We start from the raw sequence: 25,532 nt of genomic DNA, 5'->3' as shown, positions 1-25,532 counted from the left end.
ACAGTCATAGGTTGTTAGTAGTTAAAGATTGTGGTGACATCCAGTATGATATCGACCCCCCTTCCCTCCCTTAACGCCTGATGTACATTACTTTGTTCAGTCAGGTTTTTTTCCTTGCCTTCAGTCCTTTATTTAATTTAAGGTTTTCGGATTCGTATTTGTTTGCTTAAATAGCTATCGTATCTATATAAAAAAAACACTAAATTATGCTACTTTTACAATCATGAAAGAAATAGAAAATAGATGAAAAGCTCTCTTGCCAAATATTCTTACAAAATTTGGCACGCAGGAGTTTATAAATCTGTTTCTATGGCACTTATCGGGTTGCAATTTAGGGTGATGCCTAGTAATTCTGCTGATCTGTGCAGAAAGTGAAAAAATAGATCGGTATTTCTCGTTTGAGAATAGCTTTTTCCCAAATTTCGTTATTAAATAATAATCTTCGAACGAATAATGTGGTTAAGTTCAAGAGTACAAGAACACTTCCTAAGTTGCTGAAGCGGGGATCCTGGACCCACATTTTCATTCTGTATTTCCTGGGTATTAGATTTAAAATTGAAAGAAGGGCTTTAGACGCACTCGCCCTGCTCGATTGAAATCCCATCAAAGATGTGACTGTTTCAAATACCTAGGCTCTATGATAGTCCACTATGGCACTGCCGTAGAAGAAATCCAAGATCAGATTTATTCGACCTGGGCTGTTTTTCTCCGTCTGAGGAAACCCTTTTAAAACAAGAATCAAGCTACATTGAAGATGAAATTGCATGTATTTGATGCAATTTTCGTGTCTGTACTGCTTTACGGCTGCGAGACCTTGCCCTTAATCACCTCAGGAACTGGTATCTGGATGTCTTCTATCATAAATATCTTTGGTATGTCTTAAAGGACATCCAATCCGCAAGACTCAGCAACGATACCATCCGTAGTAAAGCTGGAAATCGGCCTCCCATACCAAATAGCATCATATATAGATGCAATTGGCGGTTTGGCCACGCACAGCTACACAATATCAGCGCCTACACAGCTACAGCGCCCTGACTACACAATATCGAAGAGATTCCTGAAATGTCTCATATTGCTATCGTGGAGGACGTGAGCCGGTGGTCAGAAGAAACCTTGCCATCCACCATCAAGTCTGACCAGTAGCTGCTTGAAGGGCTGAGGAAATATGACAGACTCTGGGAACTGAGAGTTGTTGTCTATCATCGAATCATTGCCTGCAGACAAATCTTCTTATCGCCAAATAAGCCGCCAGGTCTCGAATCAAACAGTTCGTGGTAACGAACAGTAGTAAGGAGCGACCCGGCTCAATAGTAACCGAAACTCTAAAAAGAATCGCATTTTAATGCTGATTTTAAATATATAAATTTCATCCAGATCAGTTATACCCATCAAAAGTTACGAGCCTGAGAAAATTTGCTTTATTTTAGAAAATAGGGGGAAACACCCCCTAAAAGTCATACAATCTTAACGAAAATCACACCATCAGATTCAGCGTATCAGAGAACCCTATTGTAGAAGTTTCAAGCCCCTATCTACAAAAATGTGGAATTTCGTATTTTTTGCCAGAAGACAAATCACGGATGCGTGTTTATTTTATTATTTTTTTTCCAGGGGTGATCGTATCGACTCAGTGGTCCTAGAATGTCGCGAAAGGGCTCATTCTAACGGAAATTAAAAGTTCTAGTGCCCTTTTTAAGTGACCGAAAAAATTAGAGGGTACCTAGGCCCCCTCCCACGCTCATTTTTCCCCAAAGTCACCGGATCAAAATTCTGAGATAGCCATTTTATTCATCATAGTCGAAAAACTTAATAACTGTGTCTTTTGGGATAACTCACTCCCCCGCAGTCCGCTTGGGAGGGGCTGCAAGTTACAAACTTTGACCTGTGTTTACATATAGTAATGGTTATTGGCAATTGTAGAGACGTTTTCAGGGGGATTTTTTCGGGTGGGGGGGGAGAGTTGAGGGGAGGGGTTACGTGGGAGGATCTTTCCATGGAGGAACTTCTCATGGGGGAAGAGACTTTCAATGGAGGGGGTGCAGGATTTTCTAGCATTATTTAAAAAACAATGAAAAAATAAATATGAAAAGTTTTTTCTACTGAAAGTGACGAGCAGCATTAAAATTGAAAACGAACAGACATTATAACGCACATGAGGGGTTTACCTCCTCGTAATACCTCGCTCTTTACGCTAAAGTATTTTTAGTAATTACAACTACTTATTCTACGGCCTTTGTGATTCAGAGGCCATTCTTAAGGAATTGGGACAAAATTTAAGCTTTAGTGTAAAGAGCGAGGTATCGACGAGGGGCGAGCCCCCTCATATACGCAATAAAAACATACGAATACAAAAGTTCGCTACGTAAGTTAATTCGTAAGTTACGTATATTTTTTACTTATGAAAACGTTCGTAAAAAATTTAAAGTTAATGCCTTTTTAAGTAATCAAAAAATTGGAGGGCAACTAGGCCTCCTCCCTCGCTCCTTTTTTCTCAAAATCTTCCGATTAAAACTATGAAAAAGCCATTTCGCCAAAAAAAATTAATATGCAAATTTCGTTTTAATTATTTATGTGCGTAGAGCCAAGATCAAAACATGATCTTAAAAAAATTATCATTAAAAAAAACTTTTTTTTTGTTTAATGTCACAATGAGCCAAGGGTTTAAAACGTGAAACAACTACAAGTAAGTAAGTAAGGGGGGCTTAAACGTGAAAGTCATTCAATTAGCCAAGGTTTGTGGAGTAGAACGTCGAGTGTCTTCAATGGTGACTAGTAAAACACGAAAGTGTGCAAACTATAAGTATGATAATGCAGAGGTGATCCCAACTTAAAGGCTGCCAATCGTTATTAGAGGCAAAACCAATTCGATATAAATAGAAGAGGATTAAATGGGACAGTGATTTTACTTGCTGCAGTTTGTCCAGCACCTAATATTATATATTTGCCAAAAAAATCTTATTAATTAATTAAGTGGTTCTGAATAGGGCTGCTAAATGCTAGCCAATTGCGAATGTCAATGGAAAAAATTGAAGTCAGTTATTTAAATAGTTTGGATGGTCTGGGCTTCATCTATATTAACTAGTTATTTCCTTGGCATTATTCAAAAACTGGTTATTAAGACAAAAAAATCTACGTCGTGCGTTTGTAATCTATATAAAGCAGCGTTGACAAGAAACTTGGATTTTATGAATATTAAATAAACAAAATAATTCTTTTCAATTGAAAGTAAGGAGCGACAGTGAAACTTAAAACGAACAGAAATTCTTCCGTATATAAAAGGGGCTGTTCCCTCCTCAATGCCCCGCTCTTTACGGTAAAGTTTGACTTTCTCTCAATTCTACTTTTTAAAACCGTAAAAAACTTTAGCGTAAAGAGCGTGAAGTTGAGGAGAGGACAGCCCCTTTTATATACGGAATAATTTCTGTTCGTTTTATGTTTTAATGTCGCTCCTTACTTTCAGCTAAAAAAAGTTTTTTTTTATTTAATTTCTGAATATTTTTGAATTAATGCATGTTTTGATCTTGGCTCTGCATATGAATAATTAAAACGAAATTTTTATAATAATTTTTTTTTTGGCTAAATGGCTTTCTCATGGCTTTGATCGGACAATTTTGAGAAAAAAGTAGCGGGGGAGGAGGCCTAGTTGCCCTCCAATTTTTTGGTTACTTAAAAAGGCAACTAGAACTTTTAATTTTTTACGAACGTTTTTGTTGGTAAAAAATATTCATAACTTACGAATTAACTTACGTAACGAACTTTTATATTCGTATGTTTTTATTACGTATATGAGGAGATCACCCCTCGTCAATACCTCGCTCTCTACACTACGCTTAAATTTTGTCCCAATTTCTTAAGAATGACCCCTGAATCACAAAAGCTGTAGAATAAATAGTTGAAATTACTCAAAATACTTTAGTGTCAAGAGCGAGGTGTTAGGAGGAGGTGAACCCCTCATATGGTTTATAATTTCCGTTCCTTTTAAGTTTTAATGCTGCTTCTTACTTTCAGTTGAAAAAACTTTTCCATGTTTATTTTTTCATTGTTTTTTTTTAAGTAATGCTAGAAAATCCTGCGCTCCGTTCATGGAAATTTTCTTTCCCCATGACAAATTCTTCCATGAAAAGATCGTCTCACGTAACTCCCTCCCCTCAATCCCTCCTCCCCAACCAAAAAGATCCCCCTGAAAACGTCTGTACACTTCCTAATAACCATTACTATATGTAAACACTGGTCAAAGTTTGTATCTTGCAGTCCCTCCCATGATGACTATGGGGGAGCAAGTCGTCCCCAAAGACATAGTTATTAGGTTTTTTGACTATGCTGAATAAAATGAGTATCTCAGAATTTTGATCCGGTGACTTTGGGAAAATAATGAGCGTGGAAGGGGGCCTAGGTGCCCTCCAATTTTTTTGGTCACTGAAAAAGGGCACCAGAACTTTTAATTTCCGTTAGAATGAGCCCTCCTGCGACATTCTAGGACCACTGGGTCGATATGATCACCCCTGAAAAAAAAACAAAAAACAAATAAACACAGATCCGTGATCTGTCTTCTGGCAAAAAAAATACAAAATTCCACATTTTTGTAGATAGAAGCTTGAAACTTCTACACCAGGGTTCTCTGATACACTGACGTTGATGGTGTGATTTTCGTTCAGATTCCAACTAATGTTGATGAAACTAATATATTTAAAATCGGTTAAAATGTGATTCTTTTGATGTAACTATTGGTATCAAAATTCCGTTTTTTTAGAGTTTCGGTTACCACGAACTGTTTGACTAATGCTCAGAGCTCTTCCGCTCAAGATCTTATCTCTGAAATACTAAACTTCTACCCTTAAAATGTTCTGCAATAGGAGGACACTTCTATGGAATCCATTTTTTGTACTTTTTCCAAATATTCTTCTAAATGAAGGAACTTTATTGATAAATTCCCCTTCATGTTTGACCTGATTGATTTTTATATAAATGTGTAAACTTTGGCCTTAAAATGTACTTTTTAAGGGTTCACTCCCCCCCCTTAATAATTCTCTGACAATCCACCCCGCCCCCACCTCCCGCTGCACAATGCTATATAACTGTTATGTGTTACACTTGACTTGATATAATAATCGTTCATTTGGAGCGGACGACTCTGTCACTGTATTGCAGTATGTCTTCTGAAACTAGGAGACTATGTTAAAAGTTATTACCGATTTCCAAACCGATTGCCTTCTCAGAATGTTTTTTTTTTATTCCATTTACGTTCTGGACAGAAATTTCCCCTTTGTTGATGTACCATCGCCTTTTCAGTGGTAATATTCTAGCGTTGACATAGTAAAGAGCCATATGCCTACAATGTTTATTGTTCGACCAATCTGTATGGCAGGGGGGGGGGGGTCTTAAGAAAATGGAAGGGATATCCTTCGATTGGAATCTGAAACTGCAAATGCCCATTGTAAGGGTCAAAAATGACTGGAGGGGGACCAGTCGCCCTCTTGTGACCCCTTCATGAAGGTGTGTATTAGTGCAGGCCAAATGGACCCTAAAAGTCCCTTTTTGCAAGGTGAAGTCATGTCAATACTTCAGCTAAGAACTCGTTTTAATGTGCTACTGACCATAAGCGTCCTGAAGACTGCAGAATAATTTCAAGGTTACAGCGTCGATATCTTGTTGATAATGATGGATGAAGAGATTTTGTGTCTTTTACCACTGGAGTTACTAAAGCTGCCGTGCTTTTTTTTTCGTCCTTCTAGATGTGTATTCCCAGAGATTCGACATTTTTTTTTTTATCAGCTCGCTGATCAAAAATGGACTAATAACTTCACGAAATTAGTCATTGACGTCAAACCCTTGAGCACCTAATCCTTGTGTCATTGTTCCAGTGGTAGCTGCCACCTAGTAAAGAACAACCCTCGGGCCATAGTAACCGAAAATTAAAAAAAATCGCGTAAAAAAAGAATAATGCTAAAGAATACTCAACTAAAAGATATCCACGAGTGGTTACTGTTATTCAACTTTAACTCAACTTGTAGTCTCGATTTTTTTTTTTATAAAAAAAAACGCGCCTAAAACCACTCGAAAATGGCCTTAGATCGAAAAGTAAACCACTGGAATCGCCATGTTAGAAAATCCTTCATTATAGGTTTATAGCTCAAACCAAAAACCAAAACCAAAAAACCGACAGCATCATTGTCTCTATTTGCTTTGCCCTTAGGTAGTATTAGATTGCTATACCTATGTAATGCCTCATGACGAATTGCTCTGGGCCTTGATTACAGAGTATGAGGTACTCGAAAAAATTTTGCAAAAGATGTCGCAGTAAGCAAGACATGGGCAGGCTACTTTCTTCAGCAGTAAAGTACTCTCATCATCATCAATCAAAACAGCGACTGTGAAACAAGAATGTTGTTTGAAGTTTAAAATATTTTTATTTGAAATATTAAGGGTGGATCACAGGGTAGTCGACCAAGCTGAAAACGAATATTGTAGGGCGCATGTTCGTCGTTAGGGTGTTTCTAAGATATAGGCCAAAAGCGCAATTTTAGCCTATAACTAAGTGTGACGATTCAGGATTTTTTGCAAGTTATTGGGTTGAAGAATCCGGCGTATATCAATCGAAAGAAGAGATCTAGATCTACAAGAATATGGTTTTTAAAATGAAAAAATAAACTATTTTTTTCTCTATTTACTGCAGTTTCAAAATAAGTGCTATAAAATTCGACAAATATCTCAAAGAAAGGCCCAAAACTCGAAATTTTTTCAAGGTAACAAACTTTTTTTTTCATATTAGAAAAGAAGTTTCATTCAATTCCAAACAAATTGAGCTATAAAAAAATATAAGCTGTTTTTATTTATAAAATGTCTGCGATTTTTTTGTGCAGTGTCACTCAAATGATCACCCTGCCGTACCGTGAAACGGGACATAGTTTTTCTTCTTCTTCAAAGGGTAGGAATACTTCAAACCTCCTAACTGTTTAACATTTTGAACTTTTACTTAAAAATAAAAATAGGTTTAAAAAAAAATACTTAAAAAAGTGTTGTTTTTTTTAGAATTGATGAATATGCTTTCTGGTGTACTTAGGGGTCTGCAATTACCTTTTTGGGACCTGATTTGCCACAGATACGACTGAGCTATTTATTACATGAAAGAATTCTGCTTACAGATGGATTCAGTCGGCGCACTGGAGTTGTCATACCCGGCCTGCCCTTACAAATTGGGTAATAGTATCTGATTAGGTACCTGTTGTAATTGAAAGTAAAAGGTATCAAATAAAATTTTAAAAAATATTCCTCATTTTCTTCTTCCAAGAATTCAGATAAGGCAAGGTCAGATTCGCTGCATGCCCTCCTTGTTCCGCGGCAGGAGCATAAGCTGCAGTATCCATTCATTTTTGAGTAGCTACAGTCTTTCCTGCATCTTTCTTTTGCATCTGCTGTAAGCTTCCAGGCTTGATACTTCTTTACCGCTTGAGACCACCGCATCTACTTCCCCTTTAGTCATCCTCCATCCATGTAAGATTGGATCTGGAATGCTCGGCCGAGCCTGTACTGACGACAAGATTATCCATGTAGCGAATATGGCTCTTCGTATGCATGGCTCGAAGGTGTCGTCAGAAGGTGACAGTCTTTTCATATATTGTTTCTGGCACAAAATGTAAGCCCCTACACTGGCCAGTGAATTCAATCCGACGTGTTTACCCTACATTTCAATTACCATGGATTTTGGTAGGCCGTAAACTTCTCTAAACGCGTCGACTGAAAGCCTCCCTTATGCATCCTTGATCCGCTCCGTTACATACACCATTTTTGGGGCAATAGTTGGAGACGCCGCGGTGTTTTAGAAAGAAAATTTCCAACGCCGAAGAAAAGTTCTTTGTGTCATACCCTGACGGACAATGCACGAACGGTAACATAATCTGCTTCTCTTTGGACAAGTGGACTCCATCCGCCAGCTCGTGTACTGGAATAATGCAAGTCGGGAACTTCAAGAAAAGTTCGTTCAGTTCCTCAGCTTGAAGCTCTTCAAAAAATGAATACAGGCTACTGCCACGTCTGTATCGTCGGCATGTATAACGATGCTACAAGCTAACGGTTTGCGTACTTGACATGTGTTATAGGGCGTTGGTCAGTCTCTTCGTGGCTAGAGGACAAGAATTCCTCGTAGTCACAGTGTTCTGGTAAAGTTTGACTGCAGCCACGCTTGACCAGATACACTTTGAATCTCTCCTTCAACCCACCTGAGAGAAAACGTTTGAGTGCATTCGGAAGCTGATCACCCATCTGCTCCCAGGTTTCATACAAAATTTCGAGGAGCCGGCCTTTAGACGCTGAACTTGCAAGTACGGCATCCCATTCTTCAATTGTGCTAAGAGTTGAAATCTGGAGGTTTTTCCCCTTCCCTCGTTGGAGTCTGCATGCTGGTTTCAAGAGATTGACTCTCCGGTGTCCGTGAGCTTCCTGGTGCAAAAAGTTCTGATGCTAAAAGGCGCCTTGAAGATCTGCTAGCATTGGTTCGTTCACTGGCTGATTGGGCACAAGTCTGTACAGATCCTTCCGACATGACGGATGCCACTTAGGATTGTTTTGCAAAGACCTATCAACGTCTTCTAATTCAGTTGCAAGGTCGGCAGAGTGATCACTGCGCAGCCATGATAATACAAAACTAATACATCAGCTACATTTTACTAGAGCTGTATACTGGCACTTCTTTGCAAGGGTCCTCTCCAGGCTCAAGCTGGAAAAAGAATTGAAGATGCTTCCTTAAATATCTGATTATATGATGTTTTCCAATAAAATTGAGTTTAGATAAAATGAGCCTGAATAGGACTCTAGCCAAAAAGGGACGGAAAGAGCTCTAATAAAATGTAGCCGATGTATCCGTTTTGCATTGTCAAACATGGTATCGCCAAGAAGGGACGGAAAGAGCTCTAATAAAATGTAGCCGATGTATCCGTTTTGCATTGTCAAACATGATTGTGAACACTAATAATTACCGTCTGTCACATTGACCAATTTTCAGGGTTATCTTAGGTAAAGTTATCTTTATCACCTCTGAGTCTGTGTGATGGACCACCTTGAATAAATGTCCTGAATGACTTGACCAAAATGAGGCGTGGTGTAACTTGGGCGAACTTTCTGAATTGTCGTGATACCAAGATAACTTGCTATCCGGTACTGACACCCAAGAATACGAAAACTACACCCTAGTCAAGTGATTTCCAAACTTTATATTACCACGGCTCCCTTAAAAATATTTGATCGTATGGTGCCTCCATTTCATTTTACAAAATAATACGGACATGAAAATTTTTAGTTTTATGAAGTTTATTTAAGACAAACTCTTTCAAACAAAGAAAAAGAAAACCAGGTTTGCATTATTGTCTTTTAAAGAGAATGATATGCTTGCCTATTAGAGTAAAGCTTGTCAAATCAAAGGTGTCAATCATGAGATAGCAACACAAAGCTCCTTTTCTGCAACGAAATGAACACAATATTTCAATTTCATTTCACCTACTGGAAATTTCATTTCATCTAATACAGAAAATTCTGTTGTATATTAACAAGATTTTGCGAAAGGCAGCAATACTTTAAAGCTTTATTTGACAAAATATCATATTCGCTCTTTGTACATAGCCAAAAATTGAATTAGAGTTGAATTCTGAAATTTTTGTTTTAAAGAAATATCACAAGATAATTCAATCAAGTTTTCTTTCTAATTACTTGTTAGTTCAAATTCATCATTTTCTTCGTCAGTAAATAGATTCTGTATCCACACAAATTCTGTAAAATTGAAATCATCAAAATAATTCGAGAAATGAATTAGCAAACAATCCTAGTGTTCAACGGATGGATTTTTGTTTGCTAGTATGTTATTTTGGACGCATAAATTTAGATATGGAAACATGTCAAAACTCAATTTTTTCCCAATACGTAGCCTATTACAAAAATCCAATTTGTATGAATGCTTTCACATTAGCTTTTTTAGTCAGTAAATGTATTTACGTTTCTTATATAGTTTGATTCGAAACACTCGATTGTACTGAAATTTCCTCCAAACAGATCAGTTTGATAATTAAATTATCATCCTTTAATATGTTTGCGTTCAAATTTTGATTTCCTTTTATTACAATTGTAATTTTCACTTTTAGTTCATGTATGCTCTTAATAACTTAAGCACGAAATAGCCAGCACACTTAACAATAGTACAAAAGTGGGGTATAAGTAGCTCCCATATCGTCACACGGATTTGTAAACAATCTAACTTATAATGAACTGTTTTTTTATATAGTTTGTAATTTTCGAAACTTCTGTAAAAACAATTAAGTTTCTTTGAAGTGCGTATCTGAGAGACTAATTAATCGCAAAGATTGTATCGTGTATCGTCTAAATCGTCTAATCGTCAATTGTCTGAATCGTCTAATCGTCAATCGTCTATTTGTTCAACCCTGAATGGAGCATCTACCAGAATCTGTAAAATCTTGCTAATTCCACCTTGAGACATGTAAACTACCTATTTTACTACCTATTACAAACTACCTATTGCAAACTACTATTTTACCTATTTAAACTAATAGTTAGGCACAAATTACCTAATCTAAAGACTGCTAATTCGACATATTTTTGTTGATCCTGGGCCAGTAAATGCCGCAGTCCCGATAGGATTAAGATATTACGCGTGACTTTTAGTTTCATTTTGTTTTTTGTCAATCCTGGCTACTACTCGGGCCTCCCCATAGACTAGTCCATGGCTCCCAGGGGAAGTATGCCTCCCAGTTTGGAAAGCGCTTATATATACCACTAATTAACTGGTGTTTACCTTTACTTTGACAGTACTACATCATCAATTCAGGGTCAATGACTTTCTATCCGTCCAGGAATGATTAATTTTACCTGCTGTCACGTGATGAAAAAAAAAAGTCCGGCTAGATAGCAGGTTACTAACCGAAATTCCTATTATCGGGTACACTAATAGGGTCGCTAAAAAAGGTGCAGACCCCTGTGATACAATAATCTAAACTTTTTTTTTTCTTAGCTCAATGTGTTCAGAATCAAATGGGCTTTCTTTTTAAATATAAAAAATGACTTTATCTTGAAAAGATTTTGAGTTCTTAGCTTTTCTGTTAGCTTTAACTTTATCTGAATTTTTTTTTTAAACTGCAGTAAAAAGTTTTTTTTTTATATATATAAACAAAAATCATATTCGTACAGCCCCAAGTCTCTTCTTTTGATTAATGTAAGAACAGCTGGATTTGACCAATCTTATCTGTAAAATTTAAATTAGAATCGTCGAGCCCCATTATAGGCTAAATTTGATGTTTTTGACCTATATCTCAGAAACACCCCAATGGCGAACATGCGACCTACAATATTCATTTTCAGCATGGTCGACTACCCTGGGATCCACCCTTTTGTTCCTTCCGGCATGGGTACTAATCGAAATAAGCGAGATATAGAATCCGGAGCTCTGACTATTACGAAAGTTATCTCGAGAACCAGAGAGAGCTTAAAAAAAAGAGTGAAAAAGACCGATGGAAGCTTGCAGAAAAGACATGAAAAAAGCAAAACCTTTTTGAACTTTTTTCCAGCAAACAAAGCACAGATATTCATGAAAAGTCATTGCAAGAATCAAATAAGCCGCTGAGTACAAGAAGCAAGCTACTAACAAGATGTTTGAAGAATCTAGGAATCAGCTTACAGTGGGTATTGAGAATAAAGACATGATAGAAATTCAGCTCGCCCAGACCATGTTGGATGGCTCACTTGTGTAGCACACCGAACAGAAAAAAGGAATAAGCAGCTATAGAAATTACTTAGGTACTTCTATGGAGAAATAAAAGCAGTTGCTGCTAACTGTTCTTTTGAAGGTCCAAAGGAAGCAAAAATTAAAAAGCAAGTGGTTTTGAAATGTTGCGGTCTTATGATGATTGTCAAATCATCACATGTGACGAATCAGATTAGGCTAGTTACTTTTGGATTTTTAGAATTTTCGTACCTTTAGTTGAAAACAAAGAGAAAAAAAAAACTTAGAAGATCCATATAGAAAGCCAAGGGGTCATATCATCTTGATATTACCCATGGCTTGCCAGAATAAGATGACACTACATTGCCGACCGTAGTGGTTTCAGATTTATGGGAGATCAGTTTGAATATCGAGTATAATGTTGATTTTTGCATTTATACGATAAACGACATCTGGACCAGGTGCCTATTGGTCCTTTTTTCCGTGTCGGGAAGTTCCCCAAAGTCTCATTTTCTGCCAAAAAAGTCCTTAGTCCTGATTTTTAACTCCTTGAGCCTGTGGCAGCTCTGTTAGTGGGCCTGGAAGTGGGCCAAAACACTTTTTGTACCTGATCTGTTCAAAATTTACAGTTGTAAATCCTTTCACCAATTAGAACCTATTGTACGAAACAAATTGTTTTGGGTTATGAATCCCCTAATATTGGGCCCAGAAGTGCTTGTAAAGGCTTTTTCTTATTGGCTCGAGTTTATATTCTTAAATCCATTGGCTAATGAGAACTCAATGCAGAAGTAATAACGAAAAAAACATATTTGCTCCCCCGGAGAAGGTACCGCACTGCTTGAATATTAAAGGTGCAAGTCTTCTGGGTCGAGTGACCACATTGTATGACCTCGTTTTGGGGTAATGGAGCCCCAAAAAGGGCGTTTTTTGTTGCGGCTGGAAACTTAAATCCTTTAGTCCTGGGGCCACGGAAACCCTGTCCCAGAAGAAAATAATCGTTCCATAGGCTAAGTCATCAAATATTTTGTTGGAAAAGAAAGGGGTGTTACCTGGCCCAAAAATGTTTTCCATTGACAAGTTTGAAGCTTACAGCCATAAGTATCTGGAACAAGGGGTAACGAAGGTCAGAATAATTCATTTGGGGGCATGGTTACGTATAGTTGGTTCCAAAAACGACAGAAAATTTCTTAAAAGTTTTTTCTTAGATTCTTAGAGGACGGGAAACCCATGATGATCATTTCATACGAGTTGTAAGACACCAATACCATATAGCATAGGGTAGGCTAAAAAAGAAAACAAATTATACACAATGAAGTAAAGACAAAACCTCCAAAAAATGCGCGTTTCAAACAGTTCGTGGTAACGAACTGTAGTAAGGTGCGACCCGGCTCAATAGTAACCAACACTCTAAAAAATGGAATTTTGGTACCAATAGCTACATCAAAAGAATTGGATTTTAATGCTGATTTTAGATATATAAGTTTCATCAAGTTTAGTCTTACCTATCAAAAGTTACGAGCCTGAGAAAATTTGCGTTATTTTAGAAAATAGGGGGAAACACCCCCCAAAAGTCATAGAATCTTAACGAAAATCACACCATAAGATTCAGCGTATCAGAGAACCCTACTGTAGAAGTTTCAAGCTCCTATCTACAAAAATGTGGAATTTTAAAGTTTTTGCCATAAAGCAGATCACGGATGCGTGTTTATTTGTTTGTTTTTTGCTTTTTTCTCCCCAGGGGTGATCGTACCGACCCAGTTGTCCTAGAATGTTGCGAGAGGGCTCATTCTAACGGAAATGAAAAGTTCTAGTGCCCTTTTTAAGTGACCAAAAAATTGGAGGGCACCTAGGCCCCCTCCCACGCTAATTATTTTCCCAAAGTCAACGGATCAAAATTCTGAGATGGCCATTTTATTCAGCTTAGTCGAAAATCCTTATAACTATGTCTTTGGGAACGACTTACTCCCCCACAGTCCCCGTGGGAGGGGTTACAAGTTCAAAACTTTGACCAGTGCTTACATATAGGAATGCTTATTGGGAAGTGTACAGGCGTTTTCAGGAGGATTTTTTTGGTTGGAGGCAGAGGTTGAGAAGAGGGGGATATGCTGGGGGAACTTTCCATCGAGGAATTTGTCATGGGGGAAGAAAATTTCCATGAAGGGAGCGCAGGATTTAGTAGCATTACTTTAAAAAAACAATGAAAAAATAAATATGAAAAAGCTTTTTTTTCAGCTGGAGATAAGCAGCAGCATTAAAACTTAAAGCGAACAGAAATTATTACCCATATGAGGGGCTCGCCTAGGGTTTACCTAGGGGTTTACCTCCTCGTAATACCTCGCTCTTTACGCTAAAGTATTTTTAGTAATTTCAATTATTTATTCTGCGGCTTTTGTGATTCAGGGGTCATTCTTAATGAATGGGACAAAATTTAAGCTTTAGCGTAAAGAGCGAGGTACTGACGAGGGGGCGAACCCCCTCATATATGTAACACAAACATGAGAATACAAAAGTTCTTTACGTAAGCTAATTTATAAGTTACGTATATCTTTTACTTATAAAAAGATTCGTAAAAAATTAAAAGTTCTAGTTGCCTTTTTAATTAACCGAAAATCGGAGGGCAATTAGGCTTCCTCCCCCGCTCTTTTTTCTCAAAATCATTCGATCAAAATTATGAGAAAGCCATTTAGCCAAAAAAAATAAATATACAAATTTCGTTTTAATTATTCCTCTGCGGAGAGCCAGAATCAAAACATGCATTGATTCAAAAACGTTCAGAAATTAAATAAAAAAAAAAGTTTTCTAAATGAAAGTAAGGAGCGACATTAAAACTTAAAACGAACAGAAATTACTCCGTATATGAAAGGGGCTTTTCCTTCTCAACGCCCCGCTCTTTACGCTAAAGTCTCTTACTGTTTTAAAATGTAGAGTTAAGAGAAAGAGTCAAACTTTAGCGTAAAGAGCGGGGCGTTGAGAAGGAAAAGCCCCTTTCATATACGGAGTAATTTCTGTTCGTTTTAAGTTTTAATGTCGCCCCTTACTTTCATTTAAAAAACTTGTTTTTTTATTTAATTCTTGAAGTGAGCGAACTGAAGCGTGAATGTCAGCAGCATTATGGAGTCTCGTACTGGCGAATTTCGTTCAATGCTGTTTCTTAATTATGAAAGGTAATAACTCAAAATAAAAGGTTTTAACGTCTTAATAATTCAAAATGCATAGATCATAGGTTCCAAAAGGCTCACACTCCGTTAAGCCGGGCGTAAAAAAAAGATTAAAGGAGGGACAATATTGATTATTACCAGTCTGTTCTAACTTTTCACTATGAAGGAAGTATCTTCCCTTTCTTATTTCTTAAAAAATTTTGTTGTCTATTTTCTTATTAGATTCTTACCTTCTTTTTTTTCACTCCTTCACATTTTTTGGATGAATCTTGACTCTTACTCTCCATAGATAAATCAAAATAAACGAATGATGACGTTTTGCAAAACGAAAACCCCTTTTTAATTTAACATTAGCACGATTAATAACTCAATCGAAACCTCGCTCTCCTCTCGTAAACAGTTTTCGTTTACTATCGCAATTTGATTGTTGAATATAAAGTCATATAAATGGGGAAGTGTATATGGGTCTACATAATGGTAGACAGGGGAGGTAGTATAATTCCCCCTTAATGGGTCTAAAGACCGCCCCCTGGGAAAATTGTACTTTAAAATAGAGTTTTTTGTATTTTGATTCCTACCCCTTAACGAAAAATTCTTGGCCCAGGATTTCTTTCGCTTTTACTATTATTTTACTTGTTTAAAAGACTACATATAATTTGTGTTATTTGCAATCAAACCTGCTATTGATGTCACTGACCGTGACGCTGACCGTGAGGACAATGGAAGATTTCCCCCCTCTGTAGGAGCGGCCTGAAAATTTTTTCCGCCGTGTTTTCACCCTCCCTGGGAAAAGCAATATAAATTAAACCATGTGGTATGCCTGTTGTTACTTTTGGACAGTTTTATTGACCGTAACCATGTACACGCACTGATATTTTAGGGTAATACATAATCTAAGTTGCAAAATTTTAAGTTAGAGTGTGTACTAATTTAGTACAATAAAGCAACTATCTTCGTGACTTATTAATTTCCCGTTAGGACTGTAATTGCACAACTGTCTACTTTTTTAGACGCACGATCACGATTACGAAAGAGTTGAGAATTCACATCTGCTTTAATGAACTCACAATCAAACACTAGATTCCATAAGAAAGTATAGCCATGGGCACATCTCTGTCCATAAATTTTTTGCCAAAAAAGACGATATTTCTATTTTTATTTGTTAAATATGTGATTAAACGGTTTGATACGTGGTTTAAATCGTTGTTCATAAATTACCGAATTTTCTTAATTATTATTGGTATTACAGTAATTTTAATGAGATTGGTACTTACATAAGAGATAACCGTGTGGATTTTCAGCAAGATATTCAGTCTCATGAATAAAAGGCACCGAAAAGCAAAAAAAAAAAAAATCAACTGACCTATTCGTAACTTAATACTATAAATGGTTAAATGCATGATTTCATTTGTCTCTTTTAGAAAATGATTGCCAGTTTAAGTGACTCGCGGTTTTTCTTCTTTTTTTTATTTGTTTTGTGTAGCGAATACCCTTATCTAAAGTCACCTAGTTGAACATTCCTGGTTTTCATTTAGATAATTGGATGTATGATAAAATACGTGGTTGGAATCTTCCTAATGATTTGGTATTTTATTCTTGGATTGGTACTGCTGATGTGCCTAAAAGTTTTCAGCCATATCTGGTGCATAGTCGAACTGATCATTGAAAAGAGGTTGAATCAATATGCTACTATTATTACTACTGCTTCTATTAGGTTACTACTATTGCTGCTGTTACTAATATTACTAAAAACCTCAGATCGCCCCAATCAGCAGCCCCAAATCGCCTGAGGCAAACACAGCTCCGTGTGCTTCTCCTTCACCCTAATCTTTTCCAAAGTATTATCTTTACCCTGTACAGTTAAATTACAATACCCTTTAAATCCAATCTTATGGCCTCTTCCCAATCTATCCTGAGACGACGACGGGCTTTTCGTTTGACCCCAGATAGATGGCTAAAAATTAGAATCTTTGGCAACTTACGATCTTTCATCCGTAAAAAGGCTGTCCAGCCGTCTAAGCTTTGCTGTCATTATAGCCCTAGAAAGTGGGATAGAACCGTATTTTCTTACAGAATATTGGTTGGTATAGGGTAAGTCAAACAAATACCTGAAACTATCCTTGGTCAATTAATCTTGAAAAGACTCATCATATCCTCTTGGAAAGTTTGCCCCCGGAAACTTTCTCCCCGTGGAAACCTGCCCCAGTCACAGAATCCTCCCTCCTGAAAATGTCTCTATATTTCCCAATTACAAATAATATGCGTAAGCAATGAGCATTTTTTTAAATTTAAAAACCTATCCCCGGGGGTTGTGAGGGGGGTTATGTTATCACCAAAGGCATAAGTTTTGGACCTTTCCACTATGTTGAACAAAATAATCCAATCTGTCTCCATCCAATCTGTTTGGTCACTTGACAAGGCCAATACAGCTTCTAATTTTTGTTCGAACGAGTCCTCTCCCGATTTTCTAGGGCCATTGGTTTGACACGATCTCCCCTGGAAAAAAATAACAACCAAAAAACAAATATATCCGTATCCGTGATCTTTCTTCTTAAAAAAACAACAACAACAACAAGATTCCATATTTTTGCAGATAGGAGCTTGAAACCTCTACTGTAAGGTTCTCTGATATGCTGAATCTGATGGTGTGATTTTCATTAAGATATTTTCACTTTTAGGGAATGTATTCCTTTTTTTTCGAAAATCAGGCAACTTTCTCAGGCTCGTAAGCTTTGATAGGTATCACTAAACTTAATGAATCTTATATATTTGGAATCGGTATAATAGGCCAATTCTTTTGATATGTCTATTGATATCAAATTCCGTTTTAGAATTTGGGTTACTATTTAGCCGCGTCGCTCCTTACTTACACTTCGTTACGACGAACGGTTTGAAAAATTACCCACGTAAGTGAAGATATCCACTTGTTGATTTTTGCATTACTTAATATCTCCTGTGTACCCTCATCCATTCCTAGTTTCTAAGTAATTTTCAAACCTGTTACTGCATCCTGAGCTCTTTCGCTTTGCTGACATTTTTATTAAGAACCCTCAAATCATCTGCGTAGCCTAGATTCCTGTTTTTACCATATTAGATTCTTATTTGTTATTAAATAAAAAAAAACAAGTTTTATTAACTGAAAGTAAGGAGCGACATTAATACTTAAAACGAAGAGAAATCAGTCCGTATATGAAAGGGCTGTCCCCTCCTCAACGCCCTGCTCTTTACGCTAAGGTTTGACTCTGTGTGCCTTCGTATTCCGTATTTTTCCTTATATGAAAGGGGATTTCCCCTCCTCAATGCACCGCTCTTTACGCTAAAGTTTAATTTGTTATCACAACTCTACTTTTCAAAACGATAAAAAATTATAGCCTAAAGAGTGGGACGTTTTGAGTTTTAATGTCGCTCCTTACTTTCAGCAAAAAACTTGTTTTTTATTTAATTCCTGAACGTTTTTGAATTAATGAACGTTTTAACTCATCGTACATTAAGAATTAAAACGAAGTATGTATATTAATTTTTGCTTTTTTTGACAAAATGGTTATCTCAAAGTTTTGATCGGACGATTTTGAGAAAAAAGGGACTGGGGAGGGTTCCTAGTTGCCCTCAATTTTTTTGGTTGCTTAAAAAGGCCACTAGAACTTTTAATTTTTATTTGCGGACGTTTTTTATTATTAACAAATACACGTAACTTACGAATTAACTTGCGTAACGAACTTCTGTATTCGTATATTTTTTATTACGTATATGAGGGGGGGGGGTTGCCCCTTCGTCAATACCTTGCTCTTTACTTTAAAGTTCGAATTTTGTTACAATTCTTTAAGAAGGACCCTTGAATCACAAAGGCCGTTTAATTAGAATAAACAGCTTTTTTGAAATTATTAAAAATACGTTAGCGTAAAGACTGAGGTATTGAGGGTTGAATGAACCCCCTAATATACGTAATAATTTCTGTTCGCTTCAAGTTTCAATGTTTCTCCTTACTTTCATTTGAATTTTTTTTTAATAAAGCTGGAAAATCTAGCGCTTCCTTCATGAAAATTCTCTTCACCGTGATAAATTCTGCCACGGAAAGATCCTCCCACGTAACCCCCGACCGCGCCCCCTCATCTACCAGAAAAATCCCCCCTAAAAACGTCTGTATACTTCCCAATAACCAATACTATATGTAAACATTGGGCAACTTGCAGCCCTTCCCCCGGGGACTGTGGGGGATTAAGTCGTCCTCAAAGACATAGTTAGTAGATTTTTCGTCTATGTTGAACAAAATGGCTGTCTCATGATTTTGATCCGGTGACTTTGGGAAAAGAATAAGCGTGGGAGGGGCCTAATTGCCCTCCAATTTTTCCGGTCACTTAAAAAGGGCACTAAAACTTTTAATTTCCGTTAAAATGAGCCCTCTCGCGACATTCTACGACCATTCAGTCGATACGATCACCCCTGGAAAAAAAATAAAAATAAATAAATAAACACGCACCCGTGATCTGCCTTCTGGCAAAAAATGCGAAATTCCACGTTTTTGTAGATAGGAGCTTGAAACTTCTACAATAAGGGTTCTCTGATATGCTGAATCCGATGGTGTGATTTTTGTTAAGATTGTATGACTTTTAGGGGATGTTTTCCCCTATTTTCTAAAATGAGGCAAATTTTCTCAGGCTCGTAACTTTTGATAGGTAAGACTAATCTTGATGAAAGTTATATATTTAAAATCAGCATTAAAATGCCATTTTTTAATATAACTATTGGTATCAAAATTACATTTTTTAGAGTTAATAAAAATAAATAAAACACATAGCTCAAAAATCTTGCCTCCAGGGTTCAATGATTGCTTATCATTGAATTTGTATACATTTAGCGTAAGTAAATACAAATCAAACAGTTCGTGGTAACGAACTGTAGTAAGGAGCGACACGGCTCAATAGTAACCAAAACTCTAAAAAATGGAATTTTGATACCAATAGCTACATCAAAAGAATCGCATTTTAATGCTAATTTTAAATATTAAGTTTCATCAATTTTAGTCTTACCCATCAAAAGTTACGTGCCTGAGAAAATTTGCGTTATTTTAGAAAATAGGGGGGAAAACCCCCTAAAAGTCATAGAATCTTAGCGAAAATTACACCATCAGATTCGGTGTATCAGAGAACCCTACTGTAGAAGTTTCAAGCTCCTATCTACAAAAATGTGGAATTTTGCATTTTTGCCAGAAGACAGATCACGGATGCGTGTTTATTTGTTTTTTTGTTTTTTTTTGTTTTTTTGTGTGTTTTTTTCCCAGGGGTAATCGTATCGACCCAGTTGTCCTAGAATGTTGCAAGAGGGCTCATTCTAACGGAAATGAAAAGTTCTAGTGCCCTTTTTAAGTGACCAAAAAATTGGAGGGCACCTAGGCCCCCTCCCATGCTAATTATTTTCCCAAAGTCAACGGATCAAAATTCTGAGACAGCCATTTTATTCAGCGTACTCGAAAAACCTTATAACTATGTCTTTGGGGACGATTTACTCCCCCAAAGTCCCCGTGGGAGGGGCAACAATTTACAAACTTTGACCAGTGCTTACATATAGTAATGGTTATTGGGAAGTGTACAGGCATTTTCAGGTTTTACTGTTTACTGTTTTAACTGTTTTTTACTGTTTTAAAAAGAAGAATTGAGAGAAAGAGTCCTCTAATTCAGTTGAAGAAATGCTCTTTAATTTCATTGGTTTATATCTGTCACGGATTTTCGTAAGTCAATTAAATTTCTTAAATACCATGAACAGTGAAAATGAAGTCCGAATGTTTGAATTTGCTATGTGGAAACGTACACAACTATAAGTATCTATAAAAATAGGAAAATCGAGCATTCACTTTGTAATGAACCACCTCTGTATACAATTATGCATGTGTTAGTAGTAGCATAAAAAAAAAAAAAAAACCGTGTGAAAAATCACTGAAAAATAAGCCTAAAAAATATGTTGTCAAACAGCTTAAGAAGATGTAACTTTTCTTTGAATATGTTGTTGTCTTTAGGAATCAACGGATTATTAATGTTTAATTTTTATGGATGAAAAGTGTTGTCAAATTTAACTAATTAGTTTTGCTTAGTTATTTTCTTGATTCATCTTAGCAACACTCACGAGAATGTGATGCACCCTAAAATCTTCATAAATTCGAAACAACCAAAAGAACAATCTTAAGAAAATTGTGGTTTGCCAGTATTGGTCGTGGTGTCTTTTTTTATGCCCTTGTTTCTGTGTATTGATACATGGCTTTCTTTTACTTTCAGGTCGTTGTCTGTGCCAATTCTATAAATTCAGGCATGATATGGGTAGGCTATGCATCAGGGATAGTTGAAGTTCACCACTACAATGTAGATGCACAAAAAGGAGATTTTTCCGTTAAAAAATCATCAGTAATTGTTGGAAATCACCGAAGTCCTGTTGTTTCTATTTCTCTTTGTAAGGAATTCAGAGTTGCGGTCACTGGTTCCGTGGATAGAACCATTTTGATTTGGGATCTTCAACGGTATTTTTTTTTTTGTAAATTTTCTTACATTCTAGGAAATATCATTCCCTGAAACACAATTTCTCTGGTTCGTTTGTTCGAGCTGAAATTTATTCAGCTCTAAAGGTGATTCTTTAAAAATTATTTAAACTTTAAAGTTATTACATACTATATGTTATTAGCTTGAGAAAATTCGTAAACTTTTGAATTGGAGTAAAAACATACCCAAAACGTCTTACGATCTAGATGAAAGCTGGACGATTAGGTTTAGAATAATAAAAACCCTCAGAGCAGATATTTCAACCGTCTAACCAAAAAATATCTAGTTTTGTATTTTCCCTGAGAAGGATGATAAAATAGAATAGAATTTATTTGCGCTAAAAGCCCATAGGCCATGGAAAAAAAATATAAAACTAAGAACGGTTGCTCATAAATTGTACAAATCCCAACATAATCTTACAAAAACCTATAATTCATTCCAAAATTCATCGCGAGACAAAGTGTTCTTGCCAAACTTGTCTGTATCAATAACTCTGCTATATTAAGTTTCCGCTTTCTGAATGATAATTTTAATTTATGCACACTTCTTTTGGCCTCTCAAAGGGTTGATGAAATAAAACTACTTGGGGTTCGTGTAACTCCTGAATTTTGATGGGAAACACAAGTGGATACTGTGCTAAACAGAGGAAATTTGGAACTTAAGCCGTTAAAAGTTCTTTCAGTGTACAGGTTCCTCTCCCCACAACATCTCCATATCGACAGAACTTCTATCCCTCCCTCCCTTTATTATTATTTTCCGCACTGTTACTCTCTTGAATAATCCCGGGGGTGTCACTCGTTGGAGAGAATCAGTTTAGGGCCTTAGTGATTGTATCTTAATTGTCTAGAGCTCCTGATTTGGTATTATTTGAGGACGTTAAGCTTGAAACCTTGTCTGAGCGACTTCAAAATCTCTGCCGAAACTTTAGGCTATCCCTTGCCAAACAAACTCTTGCCAAACCCCTATAAAACACTCATCCGCATACACTCCCACCAACAACTCGAAATCAAAATTCCCGCTACCAAACACTTCAAATCTCCAATCAATCAGCTACTCACATTCACACATCAAGTGATATACACTCTCATTTAAACGTTCGCACGTAATAAAGACCAGCCTTTGACTATTTCTTCCCGATAATCTTTATTATAAGCCGCGAAAAGTTTTCAAAGCGAAAGAGTGAAAATTTTTCGAAAAGTCTAAAAAAAATATGCTTTCAGGGGTAATGATGGGTTTGGAGGTACCATATTATATAAGTCGTTCCACGTGGTTAAGGGAGGCTGCATATGTGCATTAAACTGTTCTCTGTTATAATGATTTAGCACTATTACAGTCAATTTTTTGACTTTACCGATTTTTTGACTTTTGACTTTTTTGATTTTTTGACTATAGACCGAAAATTGCTAATGTAGATGTTAGATTTGTATATTTATTAAAAATGTCGATTCCACCTTCCCTAGTAAAGGCATTGACTACCGTACTCCTTAATTCTGAATTTATTAAGAACCTATTCTATTACACCAAGCGCAATTTTTTTTTGCTAAGTGCAATTAAAGTGTAAATTAAAGTACAAATTAAAGTGTAAATTAAGACAATTAAAGTGCAACTAAAGTGTAAATTAATTAAGTGCTGTAAAACTATAAAACTTAACACTATATGCAATAGCAGTTGATTTTATTGAATTTAAAAGAAGACTGTGCACCTTGTACTACTAAAGTGACGGGAAGGGTTTGGAAAAACTGGTCATTGATTTTTCAGTATAAGCGTTGTGTGTGTCAATGTAACCTAACAGGTTTCCTGACCTCCGACCTCTTTCTCGTCTTTAGTTTGTTGACCTTTAGAGTGTGACACCAGGTAAACTAACCAGTTTGAAATAACTGAATATTATCTGTTTTTTCACTGAGAGATACCTACACTTTAATCCACTTTCTCTGTTTCGAAGTTCGTGCAAAATGTGAGATCCAGCTTAGCCTTTATTTAATTATGTTTTTTATGCTTGTCATACATGTTTCCAAAAGTGATAACTCAAAAAACGGATAAGGCTCATTCAAACAATTTTTTAACTCTGTTTACATTTTAAATATCATACAAAAGATAGCAACTTGACTAGCTGCCATTTTCTACGGCTTTGCGCCTCAGAGCTTTAGTTTCGGCTCAAATTAGTTCGGATTGTTCTAACCCCGAAATTTTGAGCCTTATAAGGATTTACCGCTTTGGTCGGTTATGCGTCTACTCTAATCTGTGGCGTCTACTCTAATCTACTCTAATCTGTGGTGCATTTCGTTCTCAAGCCAACTCTCGTTCTTTGCATAGTTTACCCCTCTAAAGAAATTGAAACAGATACAAGTTAAACTTTATGAAATAAATTTTGTTCGAAAGTAATTTGATGATGACTATTCCAAGGCTTGCGAAATAGGTGGTCCTGATGCAATCCACTGTAACTAGATATTTCAGAATGGTGTTTGGTTAACATAATTTTTTACGGAAATGTTTGGGAACTAGCTAATTCAAAATCTGCGTCTGAAATTACGATTCATCCTTTAATGTAGTATATTTGTTTCACAAGTGAAGTTTGATTTCCACCATATTCGTATTATTAGAAGCTATTTTTGAACTTGTAGTATACATCCTTTTTTTTTAAGACGCTCCTATTGCAATTTAAGCCTATAACCAGGTTATGGTAACGAACTTAGGTTATGGTAGTTTGATTTCCACCATATTCGTATTATTAGAAGCTATTTTTGAACTTGTAGTATACATCCTTTTTTTTAAGACGCTCCTATTGCAATTTAAGCCCATAACCAGGTTATGGTAACGAACTCTAAGTAAGAACGACTTGCCTTAATGGTAACTGAAAGTCTAAAAAGGGGGTTTTGATAAAAAAAATATAACTTAAAAGAATTTTTATGGTAGCTCCAAATATACAAGATTCATCCAGTTTAAAGTTACCCATCAAAAGTTACGGTACGAGATGGAGAAAATTTATCGGGCTAATATAAAATGAGAAAGCCATCCCTCAAAAGGGCAAGTAATCGTAATAAAGTCACACAGTCTAATTCAGCATGCGAGAGATCTCTTTTATAGAGTTTTAAAACCCCTGTCCTCAAAAATATAGAATTTTACTTTTCTTTGAGAAGAATGACCATGGATGGGTTTTTTTTTCTCAGGGTTAATGCATCGAGCCAGCAGGCTTAGAAAATTTCCGGGAAGTCTCATTCAAACCGGAATTAAAGTACTGGTGCTCTTTTTAAGTAGCTAAAAAGATTGTGGTACAAAACTACAATTTTGACACAAAAACTGTATATGGAGCTTTTCAATTTCAGAGGTAGCGATACCACGTGGTGGTGTATTCCTTCCTAAATAGTCACGTAGTCTGACTACATGACTACCTGACCAAATGAATGTCAAAATTGACATTCATTTTAAAGTTCCATTTCATCAAGTTGATTCACTTGATGTTTAATAAAATTTCGTACAGCGATATTTCAATGTGCATCAGCTATTTCACAGGAAGGCCTTTTGGTCATTGTATAGGTGGAAACATTGGGGAGAGCTGGAGGGGGAGCGCGGAAATCTTGGAAACTGGACATGTTGGAAAAACGCTTAGAGTGGAGAGATCGGGATGAAACTTGATGGGAAAAATAAACGCAAGTTATAGATAAGTGATTGTTATAATTGGAACGGATCCGTTCTCTTTAGGGGAGCTGGGGGTTGTTAATTTGGAAATATTAGAAAAATTTAGGTATTTTAACTTAAGAACGGGCGACCGGATCTTAATGAAATTTGATATTTAGAAGGAACTCATGTCTCAGAGCTCCTATTTCAAATCCCGACCAGATCTGTTGAAATTGAAGGGAGCTGGAGGGGGAAACCGGAAATCTTGAAAACGTTTATAAATGTCGTAGATACGTGACTGACGTAACCGGACTGGATCCGCTCTCTTTGGGCAAGTTAGGGGGTGGGGTTAAGTGCTTTGGCGAGTTTGGTGTTTCTGGACGTGCTAAGACGATGAAAATTGGTAGGTATGTCAGGGAGCTACACAAATTGACTTGATAAATTCATTTTCCCCGATCCGGTCATCTGGAGGGGGGGTTGAAGGGAGAGGAAAAATTAGAAAATTTTAGATAT

The 25,532-nt window shown here is 36.5% G+C and overlaps 1 protein-coding gene across 1 annotated transcript in view; it reads left to right on the top strand.

Annotated features, from left to right (window-relative positions):
• The window catches only part of LOC136029512 (lysosomal-trafficking regulator-like), a gene marked incomplete in the record, with an annotated part of 247,841 nt that overhangs the window by 199,778 nt on the left and 22,531 nt on the right, over window positions 1-25,532 (top strand). Inside the window, 1 exon segment of the mRNA XM_065707957.1 lies at window positions 21,147-21,385. Coding sequence (XP_065564029.1) covers window positions 21,147-21,385 — 239 coding nt within the window.

The sequence above is a fragment of the Artemia franciscana genome, chromosome 7 (genome assembly GCF_032884065.1).
Source record: "Artemia franciscana chromosome 7, ASM3288406v1, whole genome shotgun sequence".
In the NCBI taxonomy this organism is placed as follows: Eukaryota; Metazoa; Arthropoda; class Branchiopoda; order Anostraca; family Artemiidae; genus Artemia; species Artemia franciscana.
This window is presented reverse-complemented; position numbering and strand designations above follow the sequence as displayed.